We start from the raw sequence: 26297 nt of genomic DNA on the forward strand, positions 1-26297 counted from the left end.
AGTGAATTCTGCCTCACCAGGCCTTAAGGAGCTGCTTAAAGAATTGCAGCAATATTTTACGTTGATTGAATCCAAGGTCAAATGCATTGAGACACTCTGTATCTGATAACAAATTCTAGGCTTTGTTCGGGATGTGTGGCGGGTGGCTGGTCTGCTTCTTACTGACCATCTTTGACGTCCTGCCTTCGAAGTCTGATGAGTACGGGTACTCAGCCAGGACTGACATCAGCCTGGATGCTGTGGCAAACTCCCCGTGGTTCCATGTGCCTTACCCAGGTCAGTGCACAAATATCATACATTTAACACAATACTTTTGTTCCTGGATACCTAATTGGTCAAACCTGGTGAAATTTAAACCTTACAGATATAAGCATCACTTTAGTAGTCACGATGTTAGCAGCCATGGTAACCAGGGAGACTGAGTGGTTTCTATGCCCATTCTCTTTTAATGTTATATATAATATTGAACATTCTGTACTTTAGATGAAGGTTGCACAGCTGCTCTTTAATGATCCGCCAAAATGTTACTGAATCTCTTGGAGCGAATGAAAATTACCAGTTTTTGCTTTAATTGCTTAAAGTATATTTCCTGATACCTTCAATGATGATGTTAGATCTATTAAATACAGACAGATTTTCATAATAGGAATAATAATAGGAAATTCATGAGAACAGTCATTTGGCTACAACGTAAACAGGCAAAACTCATGCAGGATTTGCATCTGCATGTGCTCCCTATTTTCTAAAAACATGCATTGCAAAATTCCATAACCTTTGAACTGATTTTCAAAACAAATAATAATAATCATTTTAGCAATTAAATGTTTTCATCTTGTATCAATGATATAGATATATCTCAAAATATGTTCTTTGTCAAAAATTGAATGCATATGTCTGTCAAAAATTTAAGTCCATTTTATGACTTTTTGATTATTTGCACATGGCACCTGCTGTTTGCAGGCATTGCATTGCTCTGACCATGTGGACCAGACAACGATCTAATATGATACAACTGTCATGAGACAACTGTGCCAATGAAACATTAAACAAGTCTTTTTATACAATAGAAGGCACAACACATTCTCCATAAACAAGTTGGAAAAATGTCTGTACGCAATAGTTTTGGCAGGACTTTGTATTATTCATTGAATGTAAACGGTTATGAATTAAGGACATTTACCACAACAGCAACAGCAAAAAAAAAAAACAAAAACAAAAAAAACTGCTGCTTTCACTCAGCTATCTTAATTTGAACCCAAAGACCTTCTATGAATGACTTTTTTTTATTTTCAAGTCAAATCTTCAGTTGGTTTGACAGTCATTTGCTCATTGTAGAACTGGTATTTGAGGTTTGTTTTATGAATATCAACCCATGTAGTTTTGTTCTTGTGTGTCTTGCTGCATATTTGTTTTAGAGCATGTTCTTGCATGACTTTCGAAGACTTAACCTATTTATCTAAGAAAACAGTATCTGCAACATCATCCTAAGATGTTCATGTATGTGCTTTTATGGATCAAAGGATACTGTCATTTTGGATTTACCTTCGTTGGAATGTTTGACACCTTCACCTGTTGACACCTGCCATAAAGCACACACTGGTCCACTGTTTAATAATTTAATTGTCAAATATACTTAACATTAGATTAGAATAATTATATATTCCCAAAGGGGAAATTGTTCCTGCAGCGATATGCATAAAAAGAGCATAATACTGGAGGAAAACATCATCGTGCCAGTATTACACAATACACATCCTTCAACACATCAGTACAATATGAAAATGTACAACATATACAACATGGGGTCAAAGCAATTTACACAATATTCACAGGGATGTGCTGAGGGATAAAAATAACAAGTGCCAGCTGGGTTTTTCAAGTACTCCAATCCACCATGTAGGTGATCATATGCTTGTATTTGAGTGCATAAGCATATATATACAGATTGGTGGATCAAGGTTTAAATATTAGCATATTGCATTTGTGATAATAGTTTCTTTTGGAGGTAAAGACCTGAAAAACATGTAGGGGATGGGTATGAAGGGATCTTGTCTGATTTTGTATAGTCTAACCAACCATAGAGAGCATGCATACTGTTAAAATTGTATCATATATTTATCAAAACTTTTGTAAAAGAGTGCTGAACTAGAGCACTCATTAGATAAGTTTCCATCCATCATTTCTCTTCCCATTTCAATTGTACAAAGAAAACCTTGAAATAAAAGTTTTTACAAGTTTTTCACTTGGTTGATCTGGAAACATTTACATAAAACAGATAAGTTGCAATAAAGGCTGATTTTTGTATGTTCCTTGTGTTGAACCAGTACAGTTTCTGCTTCTGCTCTTTTTACTGCAGATGAATCATTCATGTCATATTGCCATTTTACAGGCCTCCACTCCACCAGTAAAATCAAACACTAAGTATAAAGAAAGTAGGGTGGGCTCAGTGTGTACAAAACCACAACATCTCTGGTTCAAGTCCAGACGGGGCACGTTGTTGCATCCCCATCTAATTAAAAGCAACAGTGCATATGTATCAGTTACTGGTGTTGTTGAGGATGAATTTCATTTGGTATTTCATTGTCCATTGTACAGTGACTTGAGGAATTGTTTGTTTGAAAAGATCCAATTCAAAAACCCTGATTTGTTTCGGTTGTTCAAAGCTGATATGTTGAGTTGGCTTTTTGATATGGAGATTTTTGTTTTAGCAAGAATTATAGGAGAGGCTTGGCTGTTGAGAAAGAGAAGATTGTATCCATCATAACAGGACATGTCTCTCATGTAAACTAAATGTTTTGAAATGTTCTCTTTTTGAATCTGTTGAACTGTACATCATTATAAGTCATGTGGCCATCCTGGTTATTAAGCCCATACAGGCAGGGCACCAGAAAGGTGCAGGACACTTAAATAAACAAACCAATCAATCAAATACTGGTGCTCAGTAAAATTATCTAATCTTGTTTCAGATCTTGAATATATTTGCATTAAGATAGTTGATAGAAACAAGCACTGCTTCATGTTTCATTTGCAGAAATTTTCTTAAAATCTTGTAAAATATCGATAAACTTTGTTCCATAAACTAACTTTCTACCCATTGAGGGGACACATGATCCAAAACACACCTGCCAATAACAGGAATAGCTTGTGCAGCAAGAAGGATGTGATCCCTCACTGGCTTCCCACCCATGTACATTGGTTTTATTTGAGCATCTGGCCAAGCCTGGGGTCATGCCAACTATTTTTGCTCAAAATGTCCTCATGCTGATTCAATTTTTTTTTTTTTTTTTTTTGCCAATGAGCACCCCAAAATACTTGCATTCAACTATCCCCACAGGTTAACCATGTATTTACTCTGTGGATATTCTGTGTGAATAGCTGTGGATACAGCTTCAGCAAACTTAAATGAATTTCTTGTCAGATAATGTTGTGGATAAGTTGTAAGAACAGAAGAAGGAAAGGAGCACACCCTTGCAGAGGGCTAATGTTAGTTACAACAGGATCAGCGAGCCAATATCCCACATTCCCTTGTTGAGTCATTCGTGCAAGAAATCCATAATCCAGAAAAACTGTTGGGACAAAGTGAGTGCTGAAATGGATGAGTTCACTGTGTTAAAACTTTGCAAAATGTTAGGAAATAAAATCTTAGCATGATATTTGGATCTGTCCAAATGTTTGCATACAACATTGAGCAAAGTCAGCATGGTGTCATGCAGACCTTTGTTCTGGCAGATGTTGTGTACTGTTGCCTGGCTATAAATCCCTCGATAGTTCAAGAGAAAAAAATACATCTCTGCTTTTTAACATATGAACCTTCTTCTAAGCACATTGAGTTTATGCCTGTTGTATGAAATGTGCTATATAAATAAATTTGACTTGACTTGACTTCTTGCCCTTTCAGGTCATCAGGTAGCTGTCTGCAAGTACTTCTCTTAATCAAAGCTAAATATAGAACATTCAATTATTGTGCTACAAGAAGCTGAAACAAACCACTAAAAGATTTAAAATGTGGTATGATTTTGGCAGAAATCCAGTCAGAATCTTTTAGTGTAAGGTTGTTTGTATCTACATGTGTGAGAGCTAATATATGCTTATTCTGTACCATACTGAAGGTCAATGGGGTATCCCTACGGTGAGTGTGTCTTCAGTGTTGGGTATGATGGCCGGCGTCTTGGCATCTACTATGGAATCCATTGGTGACTACTACGCTTGTGCTCGTCTGTCCGGTGCCCCTCCTCCTCCAACTCACGCCATCAACAGAGGTATTGCCGTGGAGGGCATTGGCTGCATCCTGGCTGCTCTGTGGGGAACTGGAAATGGCACTACCTCTTACAGCCAGAACATTGCTGCACTTGGCATTACCAAGGTACACAATAATAATAGTCTCCTCTTGTGTTTTATCACTCTTTGAAATTGCATTAATTAATATTTTAGCAGACAATAGAGTACTAATGAATAAAGGTCCAGTATTTAACAGATTCAAGAATCACATACAAATCTACTCGTAATAATTTTAAAATGCACAGTGTAAACTGGTTGTGGACTGCATACTACTCATACCCTTGTCTTAATTTATATATATCCAAACCTAAAGCTGCCAGTGTTAGCTTCTGTCTTTTTGCATTTAGTTCTTGAGAAAAGAACCAGTGTACTGTATCTTTGACAGAAAAATGCTTCTCATTTCATGTCTGAGTCAGTGAAGCACTTGAGATCTAGCAGAGCATTACTTCATGTCTGAGAGAGTGAAGCACTTGAGATCTAGCAGAGCGTTCTGATGGTTAATTGCATCTCGGCACTTCCTCAGAAGAATCCCACTACTGTCTTTAGTGCTGGTACATTGCAATGAAAACTCAAGTGGACTTCTGTAAGCTCAACCCATCAAGGGCTTAGTGAGAGGCATGCAAGTGTCACATCTTACCTAGAAAGCTCTGTGATTTTACCCAGAGGTAAACTTTTATTTCTCATTTTTCTGAGTAGCATGGATTATCATTCATTTTTCTCAGTTTTCAGGCCTGTTTAACAGAAACATGTGTTAATGCCAGACTTTATTCACACTCACACTGCAAAAGCCCATTCATGTAATTTACAGCTGTATTATGTATTATTGCAACACATGATGACTGTTACATATTACTAAGTGCAAAGGGAATGTAAAGGAAGGCATACTACATGACTTGTGGAATGCACAAATAATGTTGATTTATGGGGGATTTAATGTCAATGTAAATTTAATTTAATAATGTAAATTTATGGGAAATTTTACAGCTAGAGGACATTTCTCTTGTAATGACAATAAGTGTATGTTTATGGTGTAAAATCCACATATAATCCATCGACTGTGGGCATCATCCAGGTACCTCATGTTCTCAATAGGAGTTTGACATTATTCAAGTTTATTCAGAATCATGATGTTTACAGAAAACATCAGCTCAAACAGACTTAAAATGTTAAAACAACACCATCAACAACACCATACACATAGACACAAATCAAAATGACATATTTAATCAATAAGAGGAAAATTTACATTTTTAAAAAACTGAAATGGAAAAGTGCATTATTTAATGCATAGCTTTAATTGTGTGCTTAATTGGGTTTTAACAGTCATCCTATTCCTGCTTCTCGTCCCTCAGTGAATGGTTAAAATTACTGTGCTTCCATTTTGGCCGCGACTCCCTGAAAAAGAGATTTATGCCTCAAAACACCATTCTGGTTACATGAAGGGCAAATAAAAGTAGGGATCAAATATTTTACACAGGTGCAACCACGAGTTAATAGTCCTTAAAGCACTGTGTCTCTGTGGACAAGGATTTGTAGCTTCTCCCAGGGAGTAAAAGTTAGAAGAGATAGTGAGCAGACTGACAGGGGTCAGATATGATTTTGCTTGACTTTTTGGTTATGGCTTTATGATACAATTAATGGGAGGGGAAGCCTATAATTCTGGATGATTTATTGATTGTGCACTGCAGTTGTTTGTTAGACTTATTGTCTGAGCTGCTGACCAGACAGAACATTTAAATGGTCATATATAACAGAAGGACGAGTCAGTGTTTTATCTTCAATTTCACGAGTTGCCTGAGGAGAAAAAGTTCTTACAGTGCTTTTTTCTAGCATGTGGTCTGAGTTGCTGCTCTATTTTAGTGAGTTGCTGATGGGTTGCAAATAAATTTGATTCAGTCTGTGACTGTTATGAGTTACCTTGAGATGTGTACAATATATCCTCTATACATGTTTCACTACTTTTTTGCAAGACACTAAACCTTATTCTGATAAATTACACTTGGAAGAAATTGACGTAATATTAAAACAATAGCCACTCATCTGCATGGTTTTAGTAACTCTGTGTTATGGTGAATAAGAACACATTGTGTATACATAAAGAAATATAGTATACAGTATATTGCAGATGTACCCTGATGGAATTTAAACCACTTGGTTTTAGGCAGCCATTATCCAAACAGGACAATGTTTATTGTACTGAAATTATGATATGTCAGAATAATAACCACTGAGGCTAAAGTGAGAAAGACCAACACTTCAAATGTCAAACTGCCATCACATCTTGTTAAATTAGTACTTGTTTTCAAAAATATCATTTTCACATTCTGGCAAAATTGAAAAAAAAAAAAGAATCAATATAGTTCAACAACTGTAAGAAACTATGGTTGGGTCACCAGAATAAAATAAGAAATGCATAAATATGCATTACTGTATTCTCTCGGCACTTACTTAAGACGTTAATATTGAAGTGAGAGAATTTGTAGGTATTTATCTGTATTTTCATGCAGTATTACACTATATAGTACTGAGTCAAGGCGTGTCAGTTTGATGTACTCAAGTCTGTCGAAAATAACAGCCTGTCTTTGGGGAACACAGCTCTCACAGCGGATAAAAGCCTATCCTACCGCTGAATGTTTTATGGGTTCTGCAGTGTTGACCTGAGCATTCTTTTTCTGTGTTGTATAAGATTGATAATGTCCTCACTAAAACTTCTGCGTCCTTTTCAGTCTTGGTAAAAATAATGCTGGTATGATAAGAATTATTGATTCATCCATCCTATATGCTCCAGATAACACATACCTGTGCTCATTTTATGCCAGGTTGGCAGCAGACTGGTCCTCCAGACGACCGGAATTCTGATGATCGTCCTGGGAATCTTTGGGAAGTTTGGAGCAGTTTTTATTACCATCCCAGATCCGGTTATTGGAGGCATGTTCCTTGTTATGTTTGGAATGATTGCAGCAGTGGGGATATCCAACCTTCAGGTAAACACAATTCAGTATTGTTACATATCATATTTTATATATTTTATATGGTGGACACTTTTATCCAAAGCACCTGCTGTATGGACTGTGAGTCCTCCATGGAAGATTGAGGTTCAAGAGTCTGAAACACGAAACATCCATCCTGCTAAGAGGTCCTTGAACTGGAATCTCTGCTGGCTCCAGAGGTGCTGCTCTGGCACTGACCCTTTGACCTGAAATACAAGCAAAAACAGAGGAATCCTTTGGGGATCAATTATAATAATAACTTTATTTGTATAGCACCTCTCAAACTTAAAATGCAGCTCAAAGTGCTTAAAAAGTAACCAAATACATAGATTAAAAGACTGCAAATAATCAAAATATAATAAAACACAAAAAAATAAAATACCAAATACATAAATCAAGATCAAAAGGGTGAGTCTTCTGCTGTTTACACAAGTTGCATGTCAGCTAATAAATACCAAGCATCACTCTCCCTGCATGCATATTTAATGTATTTAGCATGGCAGTTACTGCTCCTCTGGGGGTTGACTGAGTCCATGATGCATCCATAAATGCAAGACGGTGGACGGTGATACACTTTTGTGGGCAGTGTAGTTTGGAAACAGCCCAAGCAACAGGCAACCAAGAGAGCTTGAGTCAACTGTAATCCTGTTTCCTGGCATGAGACAGTTCTATGTGATTAAAGCAGAAGTGTTAGGGCAGATCTATAGCACTGTTTGCACATTGAAACCACCCACAAAGATATACAGTATTTTACATCATCACCATTACTGTCTTCACTTGCTCAATAAAGATCCTTCAATATATATAATATTTTGGTCAAAGACCTTCTTCAGGTATATACGACAAATGGAATAAACATATGTATATACAAAAGACATGGTTCACAGCGACCAATCATCACAAACATTTCATTAGTGGCAATACCTTATGGCTCAGAGTGAACTCCTCCTACAGTTGGTCAAAAGGCATCATTTGACTTCAATCAGATATAGATCTGTATGATACATCTTGAAAATATTAAAAATATTCATGAAAATATTAAAGTCACATATTGCACAGACTTAAAGGATCTGACTCTGTGCCGCACTACTCTGGAACTGGAAGTCGGCATGAACCAAATAATCTCTAAGGTGTCTCTAAAATCTCAGATGGTGCATGTTCACAGCGGGATTGAATATATAATTATTTTCCAAATGACCGATATAAATAGATTAGCATAATTTGGTGCGAAAATCAAATCCATGCTTGTGCCAGAGACCTGCAGGTAGAATCATTGTCAAAACTGAAATAAGTGTATTTCAGAAGATATGATGCCATGTCCCTTCTTCCTTTAAGTATGTGTCCATTCCACCAACGCACCTGTCACAAAGACTATTTAGGTGTGCAAGATATGTTTTGATGACATTAACACCATTAAAAGATAATGTTATAGGGTTGTTGTTGGGAATGTGCCTATATTTGTTATATTGTTAAGGTGAAAACATCAACTTTTAGGGTTATTGTTGTCCCTGAGACATATGATGAGAATATATGAACAGGGTCTGTATAGTTTTATCACTTCAAGGGGAAATAAATGGTTTATTGACCTTTGACAGCAAGCAGTAACCATATAACAAAATGTATAACACTTACCTCCTCCTAAATAAGTCTCACAGCATCACACTTCCACAACAGAAACACTTGGAAGTTATTTAGAGCAGAAATCTGACAGAAACATTTGATGAAAACCTAATATATTGCAATGCTAAATCCTACACAATAACTCAGCTTTTATTGTTTTTTTAGTTTCACAACGTAACTGTTAAGCCAAAGATGAAATGTTTGCTCTGCTTTGCTGAAACTGCCTCTTTAATCAGCGGGTGGTTCTTCAAATTCCAAGCAGCAGGGAGTTAGAGGGAGTGTCTGCCAGAAAAATAATTTCAAAATACTGAAATCTTTCCAATGTATTTACAACATTGTAATCACTTTATCATAGAGAGCCAAAGTCCCACTCAGGCAATCTAATTTTCCCAGAAATGGTTTCTTTAATGAGTCTTGTAAAAAAATGAAACACGATACTGGGACTTTCTGTCCATATTCTAATGACTATTTTGTTTGCATCCAGCAGCTATAGCTCCCACGAGTCTTAGTCATAGGTGTCAAAACCTCATGGGAGCTATGGTATAGTGGCATATATACAAAATAATTGTCATTTTATCTTGGTTGGAACGACATGGTGCTCAGATTTAGCTCAAAATGTGGACAGAAAACTCCGGTATCACATTTCAGTCTTTCAGAGAGACTAAGGAAGGAAAGTCTCAATGGGAGAATACACAAGAGATAAAAGCTAATGGAACAGAAGCTCAGTTAGAAGTAGGGCAGGACCTCTGCTCTTTATTGAACGACTGTGTCAACCCCTCTCAGTTATACAGTATCATTGTCCTTTTGTGTAATGGGGCAAGAAAAATCTTGCTTTCGAATTTAATTATGCAGTCCAAGCACATTTATAGACAGGATTTCCCCTGCTCTGGCCTGTGTTACCTTGTCATGGCCAAATAATTGTGAATCCTAGACCAAAAAGGAATCTGGAACTTTTTTAGATTCCAGATTTTGTCTAATCACATTTTAGTGTGGGTCAAAAACAGAGATGGCAGCCAGCTGAGGCAGAACAACAAAATAATAGTTTGCATCTGAGAGTCAATAAACCAATTTAAACAAATTTGTATCACACAATCTCTCTCTCTGTCTGCCTTTCTCTCCCTTTCTTTCTCTCTCCAGTATGTGGACCTTAACTCATCCCGTAACCTCCTCATCCTTGGCTTCTCTACGTTCAGCGGCCTTGTCTTACCTACCTGGTTTCATTCCAATCCCGGTATCATTGACACAGGTAATTTTGACATGGATACACTCACTCCCTTAATCTAGGTACAAATGTCAAGATTATTGAAACCTAAAAGACTAGACAACTCACACATAATGACTATTTCCACTAATGTACACAGATTTATTTAGTCTTGACAGTCAGAGGACAACACACTAGCACAGGTAAGATTATGTTTAGTTCTCCTTGAAAGACTGCAAGTATATAAATTCATGTGTGTTCCTGCACCAAAACACAAACAGACATCCATCAAGAACTGCTTTCCTGCTAATTTATGGTGCAATTTGAATGAAAAAGAGAAACAAAGGAAACATACACAATTTTGATGAGATAGTGGATGGAGAGACAACAAAGACTGTACACTCTACAGAGAGAGCTGGACTTCATAAGAGTGAGACACTGAGCTGTGGTTCTGCATCAAAACCTGATTACCTGGATCATTAAATCAATTTAACTCACCACACACTATGGTGTTTTACCCATTCCACAGTTTATTTTTTTATTATTATTTCTCCTACTACATGATGCTGACAATCTAAACACCCACAAAAGACCCACACATGTTGTTTTCTATGTAAGTCCACACACCGGCAGTGTCCTGATGCACATTAACTCATCAGAATACTTCACTGTCCTATTTTCCATCCTTTACATGATGTCAATGCCCCAGAACTGCAGCAGTTTCACATCACATTGGCTTCCTGGATTGGCATATCCTGGCTACTGTACATTGGTTATTCTCACCAACGCAGCCAATGCGTGTTGCACCTTATTATCCTTCAACACCACACACTGTATGATTTTATCTGAAGACTGTTAGTACCATGCAGTCGATACCAAGACACCCTGACTTGGAATATATGTACGTGCCCTTACACACACATAGTCACACATACACATTTTTGTGTTGGTGTATTTTCATTTTGTGCAAAACATGTTCCAAGCTACTGAGAGATGCATCTTGAGTGTGACTGTTTTCTGTTCTTGATAAAGCAAAGATAGAATCAATAAATGGCTCCAGAAAATGACACATCCAGGCTCTAAATCCTTATCAGCAAAGCGACATGGTCCTCTGACAGTAAGTGGGAGGCTGTGCTCCTACTGCTCCACTTACAGATTACCCATTAAAAGATGGCAGCGGTTCTGCCAGCCTAAGCTCCTAAGGCCAAGGTGTTCCCAAATCCCACAGGCCCAGATGGCATACAGGTTACCTTTAGTCTTTAGCCTAGATTTTAAAATGGCCAGAAGAGCCTTTCTAATAGTCTTACCTGATTCTGAACTCCAAGTATACTTTAATGTTTTTTTGGTTGTTTTAGGTGAATGAGGGAGTTTAAGAATGGAAATGTCAGTTGGTATGTGGCTCAGTTGGTCAGGCAATTGGGTCAAACCACATTGGTCCAGTTGGGTGTACTGCAGTTCAGCCTGTAGGGGGCACTGGTGAGACTTTTTGCATACTATCACTAGTGTTGTAAGGCTTGGGGTGTCATGTATTTATAGATTAATAGTGTAGGTGTTGTCAGTTGTGTTGAGAGTGTAATTGAGAGGGTGATTCAAACAGGTTTTTCTTGATTATGCATGACATTAGCTGTCTGGGGAAATTGCAGTTACAGCACCAGGGGTGTGCAGTTTGTCAGTGATTATCAAAAAGGGATGTTGATTCTTGAAAAACAACAGTGTGGACACAATCAAATTACTCAAGCGGAATCACTTGTCATATGCTTTTAATAATGAGTTTTGCTCACTCATTTTTAGACTAATTTTTAATGTTGCTTTTACAATATATATTTTTTTTATAAAAATTAAATAACGTTTTGTCATTTGTACATCACTCTGGAAAAAAAAAAGTTTTATTCATAATGAGTGCAGAAAAGATTGGATGATGAGGTAAAACGTTCAAATTTCCAATAGTGTTTTTTCCTGACTGACAATTTACGTGCTACTGTCTGAACTGCTGTGGTAAACCCATATGCTACACCACATGAGTTGTGATAATTTATTATTATTTATTTTTGACAACTAATACCAACCTGGCACTCTTGGGAAAGGGTTGTAACAAAGTGAAATATAGTGCTGCACAGGTGACAAGGGGCAAAGCTCTTGCACATCACCACCCGGGGCTTAATCCAAGTTTAATCTGGGTTTAGAGGAACCTCTGGGTTGGTTGTGTATTCCAGTTAACACAAATGGCAGTGGTTGTGGGTGAAAAGATAGTGGATTATGTCTTTGTCACTTTATTAACGTCACTACTGATTGGCCAGCTAGGAGGAGGGAAACCAATAGAAAACAGCATAAATTGCGGAGAAAAAGGGTGAAAATGTTAACAAATAAACTGAAATATTGTTTTGCAAGAGAGGCAATTCTACACTTTACATCGACAATACATTGAATAAACATAATAAACACACACACACACATACACATACAACCATACATGCAACAGTGAGAACCCAATTACATTAATCCAGCCATGAAACATAAATCCACCAGATGAAATTGGAACATGTGGAGCCTGTTTGATCAATCACAGATTTTAGAACCAATCAGAGATCAATCACAAGCTATTAGCTGATGATTCCCTGCTTTTGATGACCAATTTATTGGCATTGGATGGTCTTTGTGACCACCTCCTATGAAGTGCCATCAAAAGAGCAATCCTCAAGATTAAACAGCTCTTCTCTGCAGACATAAGACCTTGATCCCATGAGTCATGTGATGCGAGTGTCTCCCAGGAAAGTTCTAATCCAGAGTTTAACACTGGGCATGAGGGCTTGTCTGGTTTTCTCAGGTCTAGGCTGCTTACCTCCCAATCCTCTTGGCTAGCGTCCATGTCACTGGCTGTAATCTGCCCGGCTCAGATAGCACTCTTGCTCCACAGTCTTTCCTCAGCCTCAACACCCAGCTGATAGCTCCTCACAAGAGGAGGCCTGACAGTGCTCTTTGTAAACAAACTGCTGCCCACCCAGACATCTTTAGATGTACATGCTATGGGACTCAAAACCAATTCAACGGGTGCCTTGAACTTTTGACTGCTGCCTCTTTGGGCAGAAGATGTGTGTGTGTGTGTGTGTGTGTGTGTGTGTGTGTGTCTGTGTGTGTCTGTGTATGTTCTTTGAACAAGAGTGTGTTCAGAGTCAAACTACGTCAACGCTGTTTGCAATTCTTGATTCAATTCGATACAACTTCATTAAGCAGTTTATTGCCAGAAGGGCATTATGAGAGCAGGGCATTGGACATGCAGGCATTCACATATTCAATGGCGCTCTGTATTACACTCATATGCTGGTGGTAGCACATGCCACATGAAAGGCCAACTCTGATTCAGGAAATTGGAGTGCCACAGTGGTCTAGTGATTACAGAGACTGCCCCTCAGCCACCAAGCAACCTTCCTGAGTCCAAATATCTGGACATCTATGGACCTGCAGACTTTACAGAACTCTGCTAGCTTATTGCTTTCCATTATTCCGTCTCCTTAACTCTGCCAGGCCTGCCATGTGGCCTTTAGGAGAGCTCAATGCAAACCACAACCAAAATTTGCTCTTTGTATATCACTCTTATCCATTTCTGATCTTTCACGTCAATTCAAAGTGTTGTAAATACTTATGTTAAAGACGAACTTCCAGCATATACACAGTAATTAAGTTAAAGAATCAAATATTTTCTCCCCTAACCCTAGAGGTATCCAGGCACATAGATAGTTTTAATTTTACTTGGTCAGAACTGAGATTATGGCCTACACCAATACAATGTAGGTGAATTGAATTTAGTTTGTATTGCTTAAAGAAATTAAAAATTATATTTTAAAAATTCTGTTCCAAAGAAGACTGTTCACACTGAGGTTTGTGGATTATCAAGAATAAATGAGATACTGTTTCTGGAAAGATACAACACTGCTGAATTTTTTTCTATAAGTAATATATTAATGGTGTGAGCAACACCCAGCCTATGTGCCCTAGGAATAACATAGATTTAATTATAACAATAACAACAACAATAATAATAGTAATATGACTGATAATAATAGTGGTAGCAGTGGGCAAATACGACTAATAATAATAGTAGTACCAATGGGCGTCAAGCTGGACCAAGGGGACAGCAGGCAGTCCATAGCCACAGGCAGCAGGTTGTCTGCAACCGAAGGTCACCTGCAAGATGAGAAAGCACAAAATTCCAGGGAAGATGCCAAGTTGGTAAAATGCATTAAAGGGGCATGAATGTGGACAGAGGTAAAGAAGGAGAGAGGAGCTCAATGCATCATCAGAAGCCCCCCTGCAGTCTAGGCCTATAGCAGCATAACTAGGGGCTGGTCTAAGGCAAGCCTGGGCCGAACCTAACTATAAGTATTATCAATAAGGAAAGTTTTAATTCTTAAACGTAAACAGGGTGTCTGCCTCCCGGACCCAAACTGGAAGATGGTTCTTTAGGGTCTTTACAGACTTGGTGGGGCAGCCTGATCATAAGGAATTGCAATAATCCAGCCTAGAAGTAACAAATGTGTGGACTAGTTTTTCTGCATCTTTTTGAGACAGGATATGCCTGATTTTTGCAATGTTATGTATGTGAAAAAAGGCAGTGCTTGAAATTTGTATTATGTGGGAGTTAAAGGACATATCCTGATCAAAGAAAACTCCCAGATTCCTTAAGGTGGTGCTGGAGGCCAGGGCAATGCCATCTAGAGTAGCTATGTCATTAGATAATTTATTTCTGAGGTGTTTAGGGCAAAGCATGATAACTTCAGTTTTGTCTGAGATAAGTTTAGTAGCAGAAAATTTCAGGTCATCCAGGTCTTTATGTCCTTAAGGCATGCTTGGAATTTAGTTAACTGATTGATTTCATCTGGCTTCATTGATAAATGTAACTGGGTATCATCTGCATAACAATGAAAATGTATGGAGTGTTTCCTAATAATATTACCTGGAGGTAGCATATATAAAGTGAATAGTATTGGTCCAAGCACAGAACCTTGTGGACCTCCGTGTCTAATTTTTGCGTGCATGGAGGATAACGTGTACAAATTGAAATCGATCTGATAAATAGGACTTAAACCAGCTTAATGCAGTTCCTTTAATGCCAATTAAATGTTCCAGTCTCTGTAATAGGATGTGATGGTCAGTGGTGTCAGATGCAGCATTAAGATCTAACAAGACAAGTACAAGGGACAAGGGAGAAGTCCTTTGTCCGCTGCAAAGGAGGTCATTTGTAACTTTCACAAGTGCTGTGTCTGTGCCATGATGCACTCCTGACTGAAAGTCAGCAAATAAACTATAATTATGTAGAAAGTCACACAACTTATTGGCAACTGCTTTCTCAAGGATCTTGGGTAGCACACACACACGCCACCCCACCACCATTATCACTCACTGAATATACCGTAAAGCTTACTGTTTACAGTGAATCTGTACTACGGTGTTGTCAAGATATCAAAATTACCAAAGGGTAAGAGTAAATTACCAAAGAGCTGCACAGATCAGAAAGCAGTTGCACCATAGAGGTAAGTTACAGCATAACTCTAAGTAACAACTAAATATTTTCGCACATGCCCTTAGCGTACTTATTAAAGTGACATGTTAACAGTCTTAAAGTTAAAATTTCAACAGCATTAAAGATTAAAAGTCTATATATATATCATATATATATATACATCAGATTTTAAAGTTTCTAAGGTTCCTGTGTCTGAGTATAAATCAGTGCTGGTTGAGGGCAGGAGGTAATGAATTTTGTCTCTAATAGTTAGAAATTTATCATCAAAGAAGCTCAAGAAGTCGCTACTACTGAGAGCTATATGAATACATGGATTAACAGATTTATAGCTCTTTGTCAGCCTGGCCAAAGTGCTGAAGAGGAACCTAGGGCTGTTTTCTCTATTAATGATGAGTAATAGACAGCTCTGGCATTACAGAGGGCCTTCCTGTATATTTTAAGACTATCTTGCCAGACTAAGCGAGATTCTTCCAGTTTTGCAGAACGTATATCCTTTCAAGTTTTTACGATGTTTGCTTTAATTTGCGGGTTTGAGAGTTATACCATGGAGCTAACCTCTTTTGTTTTATCATCTTCTTTTTTAAAGGGGAAATGGAGTGTCATTTGCCATAAGCATGAGGCAATATCAACAAGATCAATTTAGGTGGGACTAAAGTTAGCATAAGAGTCCTCTGTTGTATTGAGACATGACATTGAATTAAATTCTGATGGAATCGCTTCCTTAAATTTAGCTACAACACTACCAGATAGACATCTACTGAGGACATTTTTGTCTAATGGCGTGTAGTCCAGTAATAGGAATTCAAGTTATTAAGTAATGGTCTGGTAAAATAGGATTATGTGGAAAGACTATTAAATGTTCAATTTCAATGCCATGAGTCAGAACCAGGTCAAGGGTGCTGGTAAAACAGTGAGTGAGTTTATTTAAACTCTGAGAGAAGCCGTTTGAGTCCAATAATTACATAAACATAGTGCTCAGGCTATCACCCTCCACATGAATATTAAAGTCACTTATTATAATTACTTTATCTGTATTAAGGACTAAGTTTCATGAAAACTCAGAGTACAGGCCAGGAGGACGGTACAGTATAAGAGATAGACCTGGCTGTAATGTTTTCCAGGTTGAGTGTGAAAGACTAAGAGCAAAGTAAGAACAAAGCTTTCAAATAAGGTATAATTAAGTTTAGGTCTAGGGTTGATTATTAGGCTTGAGTTGAAAATGGCTGCAACTCCACCTACTTGGCTGGTGGCTCCAGAAATGTGAGTATTAACAGGAAGTGGATTCATTTAGGCTAACATATTCTTCATGACACAGCAAAGTTTCAGCAAGACAAAATATTGACTCATATTGACTGAGTCAATATAATAATCTTATATTAGATGGTTTACTAATACAGCTTTAGATGACAGAGAACTAATGTTTGAGTCCATATTTAATTCTCCTATTTTGTTGTACTATTGCAGTGGTGGTGTTAATTTTTATTAGATTTTTATGTATAACTCCTCTTCTGTTTACTTTAGATTTAATTGATTTAAGTGGTTGGGGGACAGACACGGTTTCTATGTGGTTTTGGGTGGGTAACTGCTCTAATGGAAGCACAGATAAGTGTGTAGGACTGCAGCTCTGCCTCTTGGTCTCAACTCTGGGTTGTCATGGTTTTGGTCTACTAATAAACTCAGCCATGTTTCTAGATATGAGAACAGCTCCAGAAAGATGGCATACATCCCACTTATTCTCTCCTAGTCAGACCAGGTCTTCCTCAGAAAGTCTGCCAATTATCTGTAAAGCCCACATCATTTGCTGGACACCACCTCAACAGCCAGCGGTTGTGATGATAACATGAGGCTATACACGTCATCACTGGTCATATTTAGCAGGGGCCCAGAGAAAACTACAGAGTTCGACATTGTCTTTGCATATGTACACACTGACTCAACAAAACCAAAAGTTTTAGCAGAGGAGGACTTTAACCTTAAATAAGGGTTAACAAGAGCACCATAAACAAAATTGCATTCACTTCCATTGCCTTGGTGTGGCAGCAGAAATCACAGAGAGAAATATCAAAAGCATATGAAACCAAAACTATCTATATGCTAGATAAGACTAGCCATAAATGGGAATATATATATATATTTTTTGCAATTTTGGTAAAAAGTGATTTTCTTAACCTCCTTTAAGACTGGTTGAAAAAATTGTATTTGCACTAAATCGTATTTTTTGTTCACTGAAGTTATACAAAAAGTTCTGTGCCTGTGATATTGACAATTTAGTTTTTGGACATGTGGATAGAGTTGAAATTTAATGTATATGGCTCAAAGAGTTCATCACACATAGATGTGGGTCATCTGGGCAAGAAAGCAGGTATGAGATCCATCCAACAGACGGTTAGGAGCTGGACCGTGTGTGGACTGCCTGTTATCCTGTCCTACAGGATTTACTGTCAGTCCCCAGATGCTGTTGGTTTTGGTTTGAGGAAGCTGACCTGACCTCTCACCTCCGTGTGGAGGAGGCAAGAGCAAAGAGAATCTCCCTTCAAGATTGTAGTTGTCACATTGTTATTTCACAAGCAACTGAAGGGTAACAAATGACATTTGTTTTTTCTCTCTTGTGTTTGAAGGAATAAAAGAACTGGACCAAGTGATTGTAGTGCTCTTCACCACACACATGTTCATTGGAGGGTTCTTTGGGTTTATCCTGGACAACACCATTCCAGGTTTGACAAAACACTTACTGTTAATAACAATAAACAACAAAACGAGCCCTAACATCACTCTCAGCTAACCTTGTCTTTTCTTTTTTAGGCACCGACAAAGAGAGAGGCATCAAGAACTGGCAAGACAAGGTGCAAGAAGAAAGCAAAAACATGTGTGACCAGTCGTGCTATGACATCCCTTTCTGCAACGGTGTTTTGAAACGGTTTAGATGTTTCCAGTACCTGCCCTTCCTCCCTTCTTATAAGACCAACCACTAGGGGTCATTCAAGTAATGAAATGTTAACTTACCCGGTAGCATTGATGCTGGCCTATTAGCCCTATAAAGCCAAACAGTAGTAAAAAACATGAAAATAAGAAACAGAAATTATATAATTTGTCTAAACTCACTAAAACATTATTGGCACAAAAATTTACATGAGATTATGTTGTTTAATTGCTTCTACATTCTTTTTGTTATAAAACCCTCACTGTGATGTGATCCCCCCACAGTCCAAAAATATGCAAGTTTGTTGATTGGCTACTAAAAAAATGAAACTCTAAAACTTGAGATATTTAATGGAAATATAACTAGCTATTGTTTACCTTTATAGGGTAGTCTACATGACATCTTTATGCAGCCTGGGGTTGCCAGCACTGGCTTTAACCTTCTGAAACCATCATTCAGACTGTACTGCCCACTGCAGACATAAAGGTACTGATGTGGGACCAGCCTGGCCCTCTTTATTATGAGTAACATATGACTCTGAGGGAAAAAAAACATAAGAATCCACAGTGAATGATGTTCTATTACATAAATATTATATAATCCTAACCTTATCTTCTTTAGCACTCCAAGTTAAGTTCTTTTGTCCTTATATAGGTTAATAAAACATTTGTAGTGCCTGAACAAGCAAAGAGCAGCATGATACAATTAGGAGGAATCATCAATCCTCAGAAAGAACTTGAAAACACATGAATTAGATACTAATTTATTGAAAAGAATATAGATTCAGACAGTGAAACATTTTGTGATTCTTTTGGAAAGGGTATTTATTAAATATATCTTGGATGTGTGCAAATCTTTTTGAGATTTTCAGTATGTACAGTACCACCACCCATCCTTTTTGGACATCACATTGGAGTAAAGACTGAGTCAATATTTGTTGCTCTGAAGCCACTGTTCAGGTGTTATGAATGTGCTGTAACTCAAATGTTTTCAGTAGGATCATTACTACCTCATCAATAACAGTAACTTACATAAAACACATAATTAATGTAATTATGTGATGTCTTTAAAATAACTTTTTAAAATTTTAATTAACGTTGTTACGGTTACTGCTTTATACATTTCATTTTGTCTTTTGTCACTGTATAAAGGTAAATTTGTTAAATATGATGCTTTTACATTTAAGTATATATATGTAATTTTACTAATTTTTGTACTATAATTTTGAATCTGTCCTAAACTGTGACAATAAAGGGTTGTTGTTAAATAAATTCTACACTTAATAAAGACTTCCGTCATATTTCTCACACTTATTTTAACTTGAGATGTTGGATTAGCTCCTTTTTTTGTAACACCTGAAATAATACCTGAAATAATATTTTTACACCACTTGAGGGCTGTGGGAACAAGCTATGAACAAGTTTAAGTCGTTATGACGAACATGTTAGCATTCACTTGCCTGTTTAAACATCCAGCTGATACAGACCCAATGTAAGCTCTGCCTGCTGCAGCCGAAAACGATGCTATAAGAGCGATGAGTGTGAACCAAAATAGGAAAGTTACACAGTGGAAAACCAAAACACGGAGCGGAAAAATGCTGTAAAACTTCATAGCTGAGCGGAACTGAAGCGTTGGGTGGGTGATAATTCTCTGTGGCTGTGTCACTATGAGCAACCCATTTCACATTACACATTGATTTGAGTCATTTGATCCTTTTTATTTTAAAAATATGTATGTACTACTCTGGTTTCTTACTTATTTACTTTTCCACAGGTTTGTAATTGCATTTACATGTTTTCTATGAGTGTGTCTGAACCATCAAGTCATACAATATACGTTAAGCAGTTAAATTAACTAAAGGAAGAGGGCTGTTAATCCTATGTTGTTGTTGTTGTTGTTGTTGTTGTTGTTCATCTTGTTAATCCTTTAATCTTAAACATTTAAGGGACTCTTTCAAGAATGAAAGGGATTTTCAATCACTTCTAAATATCTGAGACTTAATTTGATTTTAATCTCCTTTTCCAAAAATCCACATAAAATCTGAAAAAAATGGAAACACTGACAGAAAAAGAACAAACATGGCTTTGAATTTTCAACTAAATAGGGATTGTAGATACCACAAAACTCACATTGCAGGAAAAGTGCTAATTACGGTGTAGAATAAGACTGCAATTCTTGAATGGTGTGCTAAAGCACTTATATGGAAATTAAGTTTGGAGATGAAGTAGTGGCATTGTTTGATTTCTTACAACAACCATAATGTTTATCCCTGTCTACCTGGGGTCCGTTTCACAAAGCAGGTTCAACAAACTCTGAGTCTAATCCTGAACTCTGAGTTGATCTACTCTGAGATAAGAAACTCTGAGTTTCCGGTTCCAGAACAGCTGATTTGAGTCAGTTTATTCAACTCGGAGTAGTTTCACCTGGAGTTAAGCGCGTGCACCACAACTATAAAAAGCCAGCATCAATGGAGCCCCGATTCAACGAGTCACCATGGCAACAGGGAAGAGGAGGGCTGCGTTTTTCGCCCCACCAGAATTAGAAATCTTAATGCGATAATACGGCGAGTTTGAACATGTTTTCAAAAAGAAGTGCAACACCGCTGCAGCTGCAAAAGAGAGGGAGACGGCGTGGGAGAACATCACTGCTCGGGTCAATGCGTAAGTTTAAATGTAGTCCTTTGCAATCACAATAATATTACAGAGGAAAACTGCTTGATTGGTCGCCTATTAATTTATTTTATTTAGGTCCAGTCCCGCGAGGGAGAAGCGCACTTGGCAGCAGTTTAGGATAAAATATAAAAACATTGTTCAAACAGGTGAGACCTCGGCATAATCTCATGGGGGTACCTCATTTTGATCATTTTTTACATTGTAAAGTAAATATTAAGTGGCTGTTTGACTGTGCAGTTGTTTTATCCCCAACATAATGCTGGTTTCACACACATAAATGTCTTCTCATCTACATCATGTTCTGTTAAATAATTAATCCTATTTAAATTAACACAGACTTCTACTCAGCCAACAGAAAGAAGGCAGATGTCCGTAAAACGGGTGGTGGTCCAGCACCGCCACCTCTAACGGAGGCAGAGGAGCTGGCCCTAAGCCAGAATTTAGGAAGGCCAGTGGCTGGCTCCGACATTGTACAAAAAACTTCCGTTTGCAAAGAAACGCAACGCAACACACAATATCTGCTGGGATGTGAGAGAATTGATTACGATTAGTAATGTTGCAAATGTAAGGACGGATTAGGTTTTGTATGTAGATGATGGACTGTGACGTGAAACGGTACCGCTCAAAAAGATAATTGTCTGGAAATGCTAGAACATCTATGCGCGGTCTGATAACCATCTCTCAACGAATATTTAATTCTCTGCGCAGTAATGCTGCACCTTCATCCACGGGATCGTTATCAAAAGGACATGCCATGTTAGTGAAAAAGTCGCCACCTACTGTGCCTAATGGACTTCTAATATACTGACTCTGATTTTTTTTAATGATTTTTTTAAATGACAGACGGCAGAACTAGGCTACGCCAAAACTCGCCTGCTGACTGAATGAATGAGGAAATCAAATGGAGTGTGTGGCTCTGAAAGAGGGCGGAGACTGAGAGAAACTCGAGGTTCATCGAGAAAAACCTGGTCCCGACCAGGTTAGGTTCATAGAGTCTGTTACTACGGTAACTGACCAAGAGCTTAAGTTACCCCTCTCTGTGAAACAGGCTAGAGTTATCCCTCTTTCTCTGGTTTGAGTTACCTCCCTTTTTGAAACGGAAAACTCAGAGTTTCCCTCATTTCAGGGTTAACAGACCCTGAGTTTTCACTAAACCTGCTTTGTGAAACGGACCCCTGAATTCCTTCATCCTTTATAGGTGAGCACACCTCTACTGACACCCAGTGAAATCATTCATCTTCCTTTCAGAGGGTTACACAGACAAATTGTAGTAATTACGTTATTATCATTTTAAGCTCATAAAGTTAATATAAGTGGTGAGGAATAAAAGTAAATTGAGAGAGTGTATAAACAGAAATATCAATCACAATGATAGTACCAAAAAATATAAATGTCACCCCAGACTAATTTATTCTCTCATTCTTTTATGTTCATCTCCTTAAGAACAAGGAGCCGATGTCTATTAGATATCAGCATCCTGCCATGTAATTGGAATCATTTTCCATAGTGGGTGCAATTTCACTCTCACTCTCAGATGAGCTGCACCCTATTTCTTTTGGAAGAGGACCAAGAACCAAGTGTGGTTAGTAGGGATGTGCAGAGAGCCCAGTATTTGTATTTGTATTTGTTGAGGCAGCAAAATTATTTGTATTTGTATTTGTATTCAAATAAATGGGGAAAGAGGCTTAAAAATCCTGTTTTTGTTTTTATTACACTTTTAATTTTAGAAAATTAAAGTGTTACAGTAAGTGTTCATGAATAAACTGCCTTATTACTATTAACTATTTTTAAATCAAGAGTGGATTGTATTAAGTTGATATATTCTAAGATACCGTAGGCTATGTCTACTCATTTGTCTCCTTTCACTCCTGTAGTCTACTTGTTGTTGGTAGTGAATGCTGTGGATATGTGATAGCATGTTGTGAGCTAACAATAATTGCAAAGCCTTTTCTATATGAAAACAGGCTTTTGGATTAATAAGAATTTGTATGTCTGTTGAGTAAATACAAGAATAAAAGAACACTTTCAGCAGGGAATTCAAACAATTTCTAACTACAAGTGGAATAGCCCTGATGAGTGCGCAGATGATGATAGCTCCCTGCCAGACACACTAAATACTTTCTACACCTGTTTAGAAGCTACTAACAAAAAGCCAGCCCTAAGGACCACTGGGTTTAATGTATTGCACTTGAACTTGAACATATATGGATGTTGCTGAGTTATGGCGTTGAATAATGGCCAGAAAAGGTTTTTTGCAGAACATTATGATGTCACAGTGAAGTTGACCTTTGACCTTTTATGAATAAAATGTCTTCACTTCATCATTTTATTCTATTAGATATTTGTGTGAAATTTTGTCATAATTAGCGTATGCATTCTTGAGTTATGGCCAAAAACGTGTTTTGTGAGGTCACAGTGACCTTGACCAAATTCTAATCAGTTCATCCTTGAGTCCAAGTGGACATTTTATGCCAGATATAATGAAATTCCCTCCAGGAATTCCTGAGATATCATGTTCATGAGAATGGGATGGACATTAGGTCACAGTGACCTTGATCTTTGATCACCAAAATCTAATCAGTTCATCCTTGAGTCCAAGTGGACGTTTGTGCCAAATTTGAAGAAATTCCCTTAAATCGTTCCTGAGATATCACATTCACAAGAGAATGGGACAGATGTGAGGTCACAGTGACCTTGACTTTTGAACTTTGACCAATAAAATGTAATTAGTTCATCCTTGAGTCCAAATGGACTTTTGTGCAAAATTTAAAGAAATTCCCTCAAGGCATTCCTGAGATATTCTATTCATGTGAATGGGACCTGAAAACATGTCACCAGCGTAGAGGTACAAAAAAACAACATGCTTGAATAGTATAGTAACAAAAAGAGGGATTTAAAGATGATAATGTTGAAAGATATCTACTTGATTTGACTAATTTGGAGGTCTGAAGCTTCATATTGACTTCAGATAAACTTTTAAATACAATTTTGCACAGAGGGAGGCTTGTGAATTTTGGCCCCCATCACTTACACTGTAAGTGCATTATGTAAGGATCTTCTGATGGTCAGTATTAACAGGAGAAATGATCACAGTAAGAAAACTTGTTTAAATGTTTATTTGGGCACCTGACTATTGTTTTAAGACAGATTTAAAAAAATTTTAAACCCATCCTTTAATATGTGTGCATAAGTATATGTGTCCACATGTTTTGACATTTCTAAATTCTTTACTTTAAATACAAGCTTTGAAGTTTATGTTTGGCTGATGTTGTGTCTTTATCTTCATCTCTCACTGAAAATCTCATACTTTTGGGGATTATGATCATATATCCAACAGCAAAGATGTCTCAGGGGTTTTTTCTCAGACAGTTTAAGAAATTATGGGTGATCAAAAGGGCTTTGTCTTCTGATCAAGCATGTCATCTCACAACAAAGGTCGTAGGTTTAATCCCCTGTGCTATTTGCTGTCTATCTGTAAATGCCATGTGCTTTCATCGTATGAAGACAAACTGTGGAAGGAACAAATATGCAAACATTGATATTCCCAGGCCCTTTATGCTTAGGGTCAAATTGATTCCATGCAAGTGATGTACTGTAAGCACTGAGTAGTATTTGTTGTTCCTGTTAAAAAGGAAATCATAAATTTAATGACTGTGATGTCCCTCACCCACAACAAGATAGTTTGAACCAGTTGTATCCCATTACCTTGTCTGAACTTTTAGAAACAGTATCATAAGTGTCTTCAAGCCCTCTTGATGTAATACCAACAAAGTTTTTACTAAAAGTAATGGAATCTGTCAGTTCCTGTTTGCTTCCTGTTTTTAACAGTTCCTTGTTTGTGTCCCTGATTATTTTAAAACAGCATGTGAGAACCCACTGTTTAAAAAAAATGGGCTGGATCCCTCCCTCTCTCAAAACTATCAACCAATTTCCAAGTTGCCTTTTATTTCAAAAATTTTAGAAAAAGTGGTGTCTAAGCAATTTCTCTCAGCACTGGAAAATAATATTTTGACAAATTTCAGTATAGTTTCCAGAAGTATCACAGCACTCCTCAAGGTTACCAACAACCTTTTAGTGGCTGCTGATGATGGCATGTGCTCAGTCCTTGTGCTCCTGGACCTTCACGCAGCCTTATACATGATTGATCAGAGCATCCTGTTAGGCAGACTGAGGCATTGAGTGGGGATATCTGGTATACCTTTAGAATGGTTTTCATCTTATTTGTCAAATAGGAGGTTCTGTGTCTATGTGAACAGCTATGTCTCTTTTACAATTTACAATTTCATTTAGCGGACGCTTTTATCCAAAGCGACGTACATCTGAGAAACTGATACAACATAAGCAGGGATCCAGTCAGGAGACAGCAACATGAGTAAGTGCCATAACGCTGAAGTTTGAGTCCAATAGGACGTAGGTGCCAACAGGTGGTGCGCCGAGTGCATAGATTGCATAGAAGCAGATTCTCTTTTTAAATTTTTGTCTTTTTTGTTTTTTCTTTACTTTCAGTCCATCAAGTGCAGAGGTGTTTGCGAAAGAGCTGGGTCTTTAGTCTTTTCTTTAGATTGAGAGGGACTCTGCAGATTGAACAGAGTTTGGTAACTCGCTCCACCACTACAGAGGAACTACAGAGGAGAAGAGTCTAGCTAGCGACTTAAGGCCCTCCTGTGGTGGTGGTACGTGCTTTTCATTGGCAGAGCGTAGTGAGCGGGAGAGAGTGTAGACCTGAATGAGGGAGTTCAGGTAGGTAGGAGCCGTTTTAGTTGCTGTTTTGTAAGCAAGTGTAAGGGTTTTGAATTTAATGCGGGCAGCAACTGGGAACCCATGGAGAGATGTCAGCAGCGGGGTGACATTTGCTGTTTTGGGCTGGTTGAAGACCAGATGTGCTGCCATGTTCTGGATCATCTGCAGAGGTTTGAAAGTACATGTGGGGAGGCCTGCCAGTAAGGAGTTGCAGTAGTCAATGCATGATATTACGAGAGTTGTGCTGCATGCTCACACAGGTAGGGTCTGATCTTCCTGATGTTGTACAGGGCAAACCAACACAACCAAGTCACTGAGGCCATATGAACCTTAAAGGTTAGCTGGTCATTGATCATGA

General features: G+C 37.8%; 1 protein-coding gene across 1 annotated transcript in view; it reads left to right on the forward strand.

Annotated features, from left to right (window-relative positions):
* The window catches only part of si:dkey-106n21.1 (solute carrier family 23 member 1), a 56365-nt gene extending 36682 nt beyond the window's left edge, over positions 1-19683 (forward strand). Inside the window, exons 7-12 of the mRNA XM_042411682.1 lie at positions 120-276; positions 4110-4363; positions 7098-7262; positions 10026-10134; positions 18226-18321; positions 18410-19683. Coding sequence (XP_042267616.1) covers positions 120-276; positions 4110-4363; positions 7098-7262; positions 10026-10134; positions 18226-18321; positions 18410-18579 — 951 coding nt within the window. The 3' untranslated portion in view covers positions 18580-19683. The remainder of the gene's footprint in view (positions 1-119; positions 277-4109; positions 4364-7097; positions 7263-10025; positions 10135-18225; positions 18322-18409) is intronic.
* Positions 19684-26297: the final 6614 nt, after the last annotated feature.

Source organism: Thunnus maccoyii, chromosome 5, assembly GCF_910596095.1.
Source record: "Thunnus maccoyii chromosome 5, fThuMac1.1, whole genome shotgun sequence".
Classification (NCBI taxonomy): domain Eukaryota; kingdom Metazoa; phylum Chordata; class Actinopteri; order Scombriformes; family Scombridae; genus Thunnus; species Thunnus maccoyii.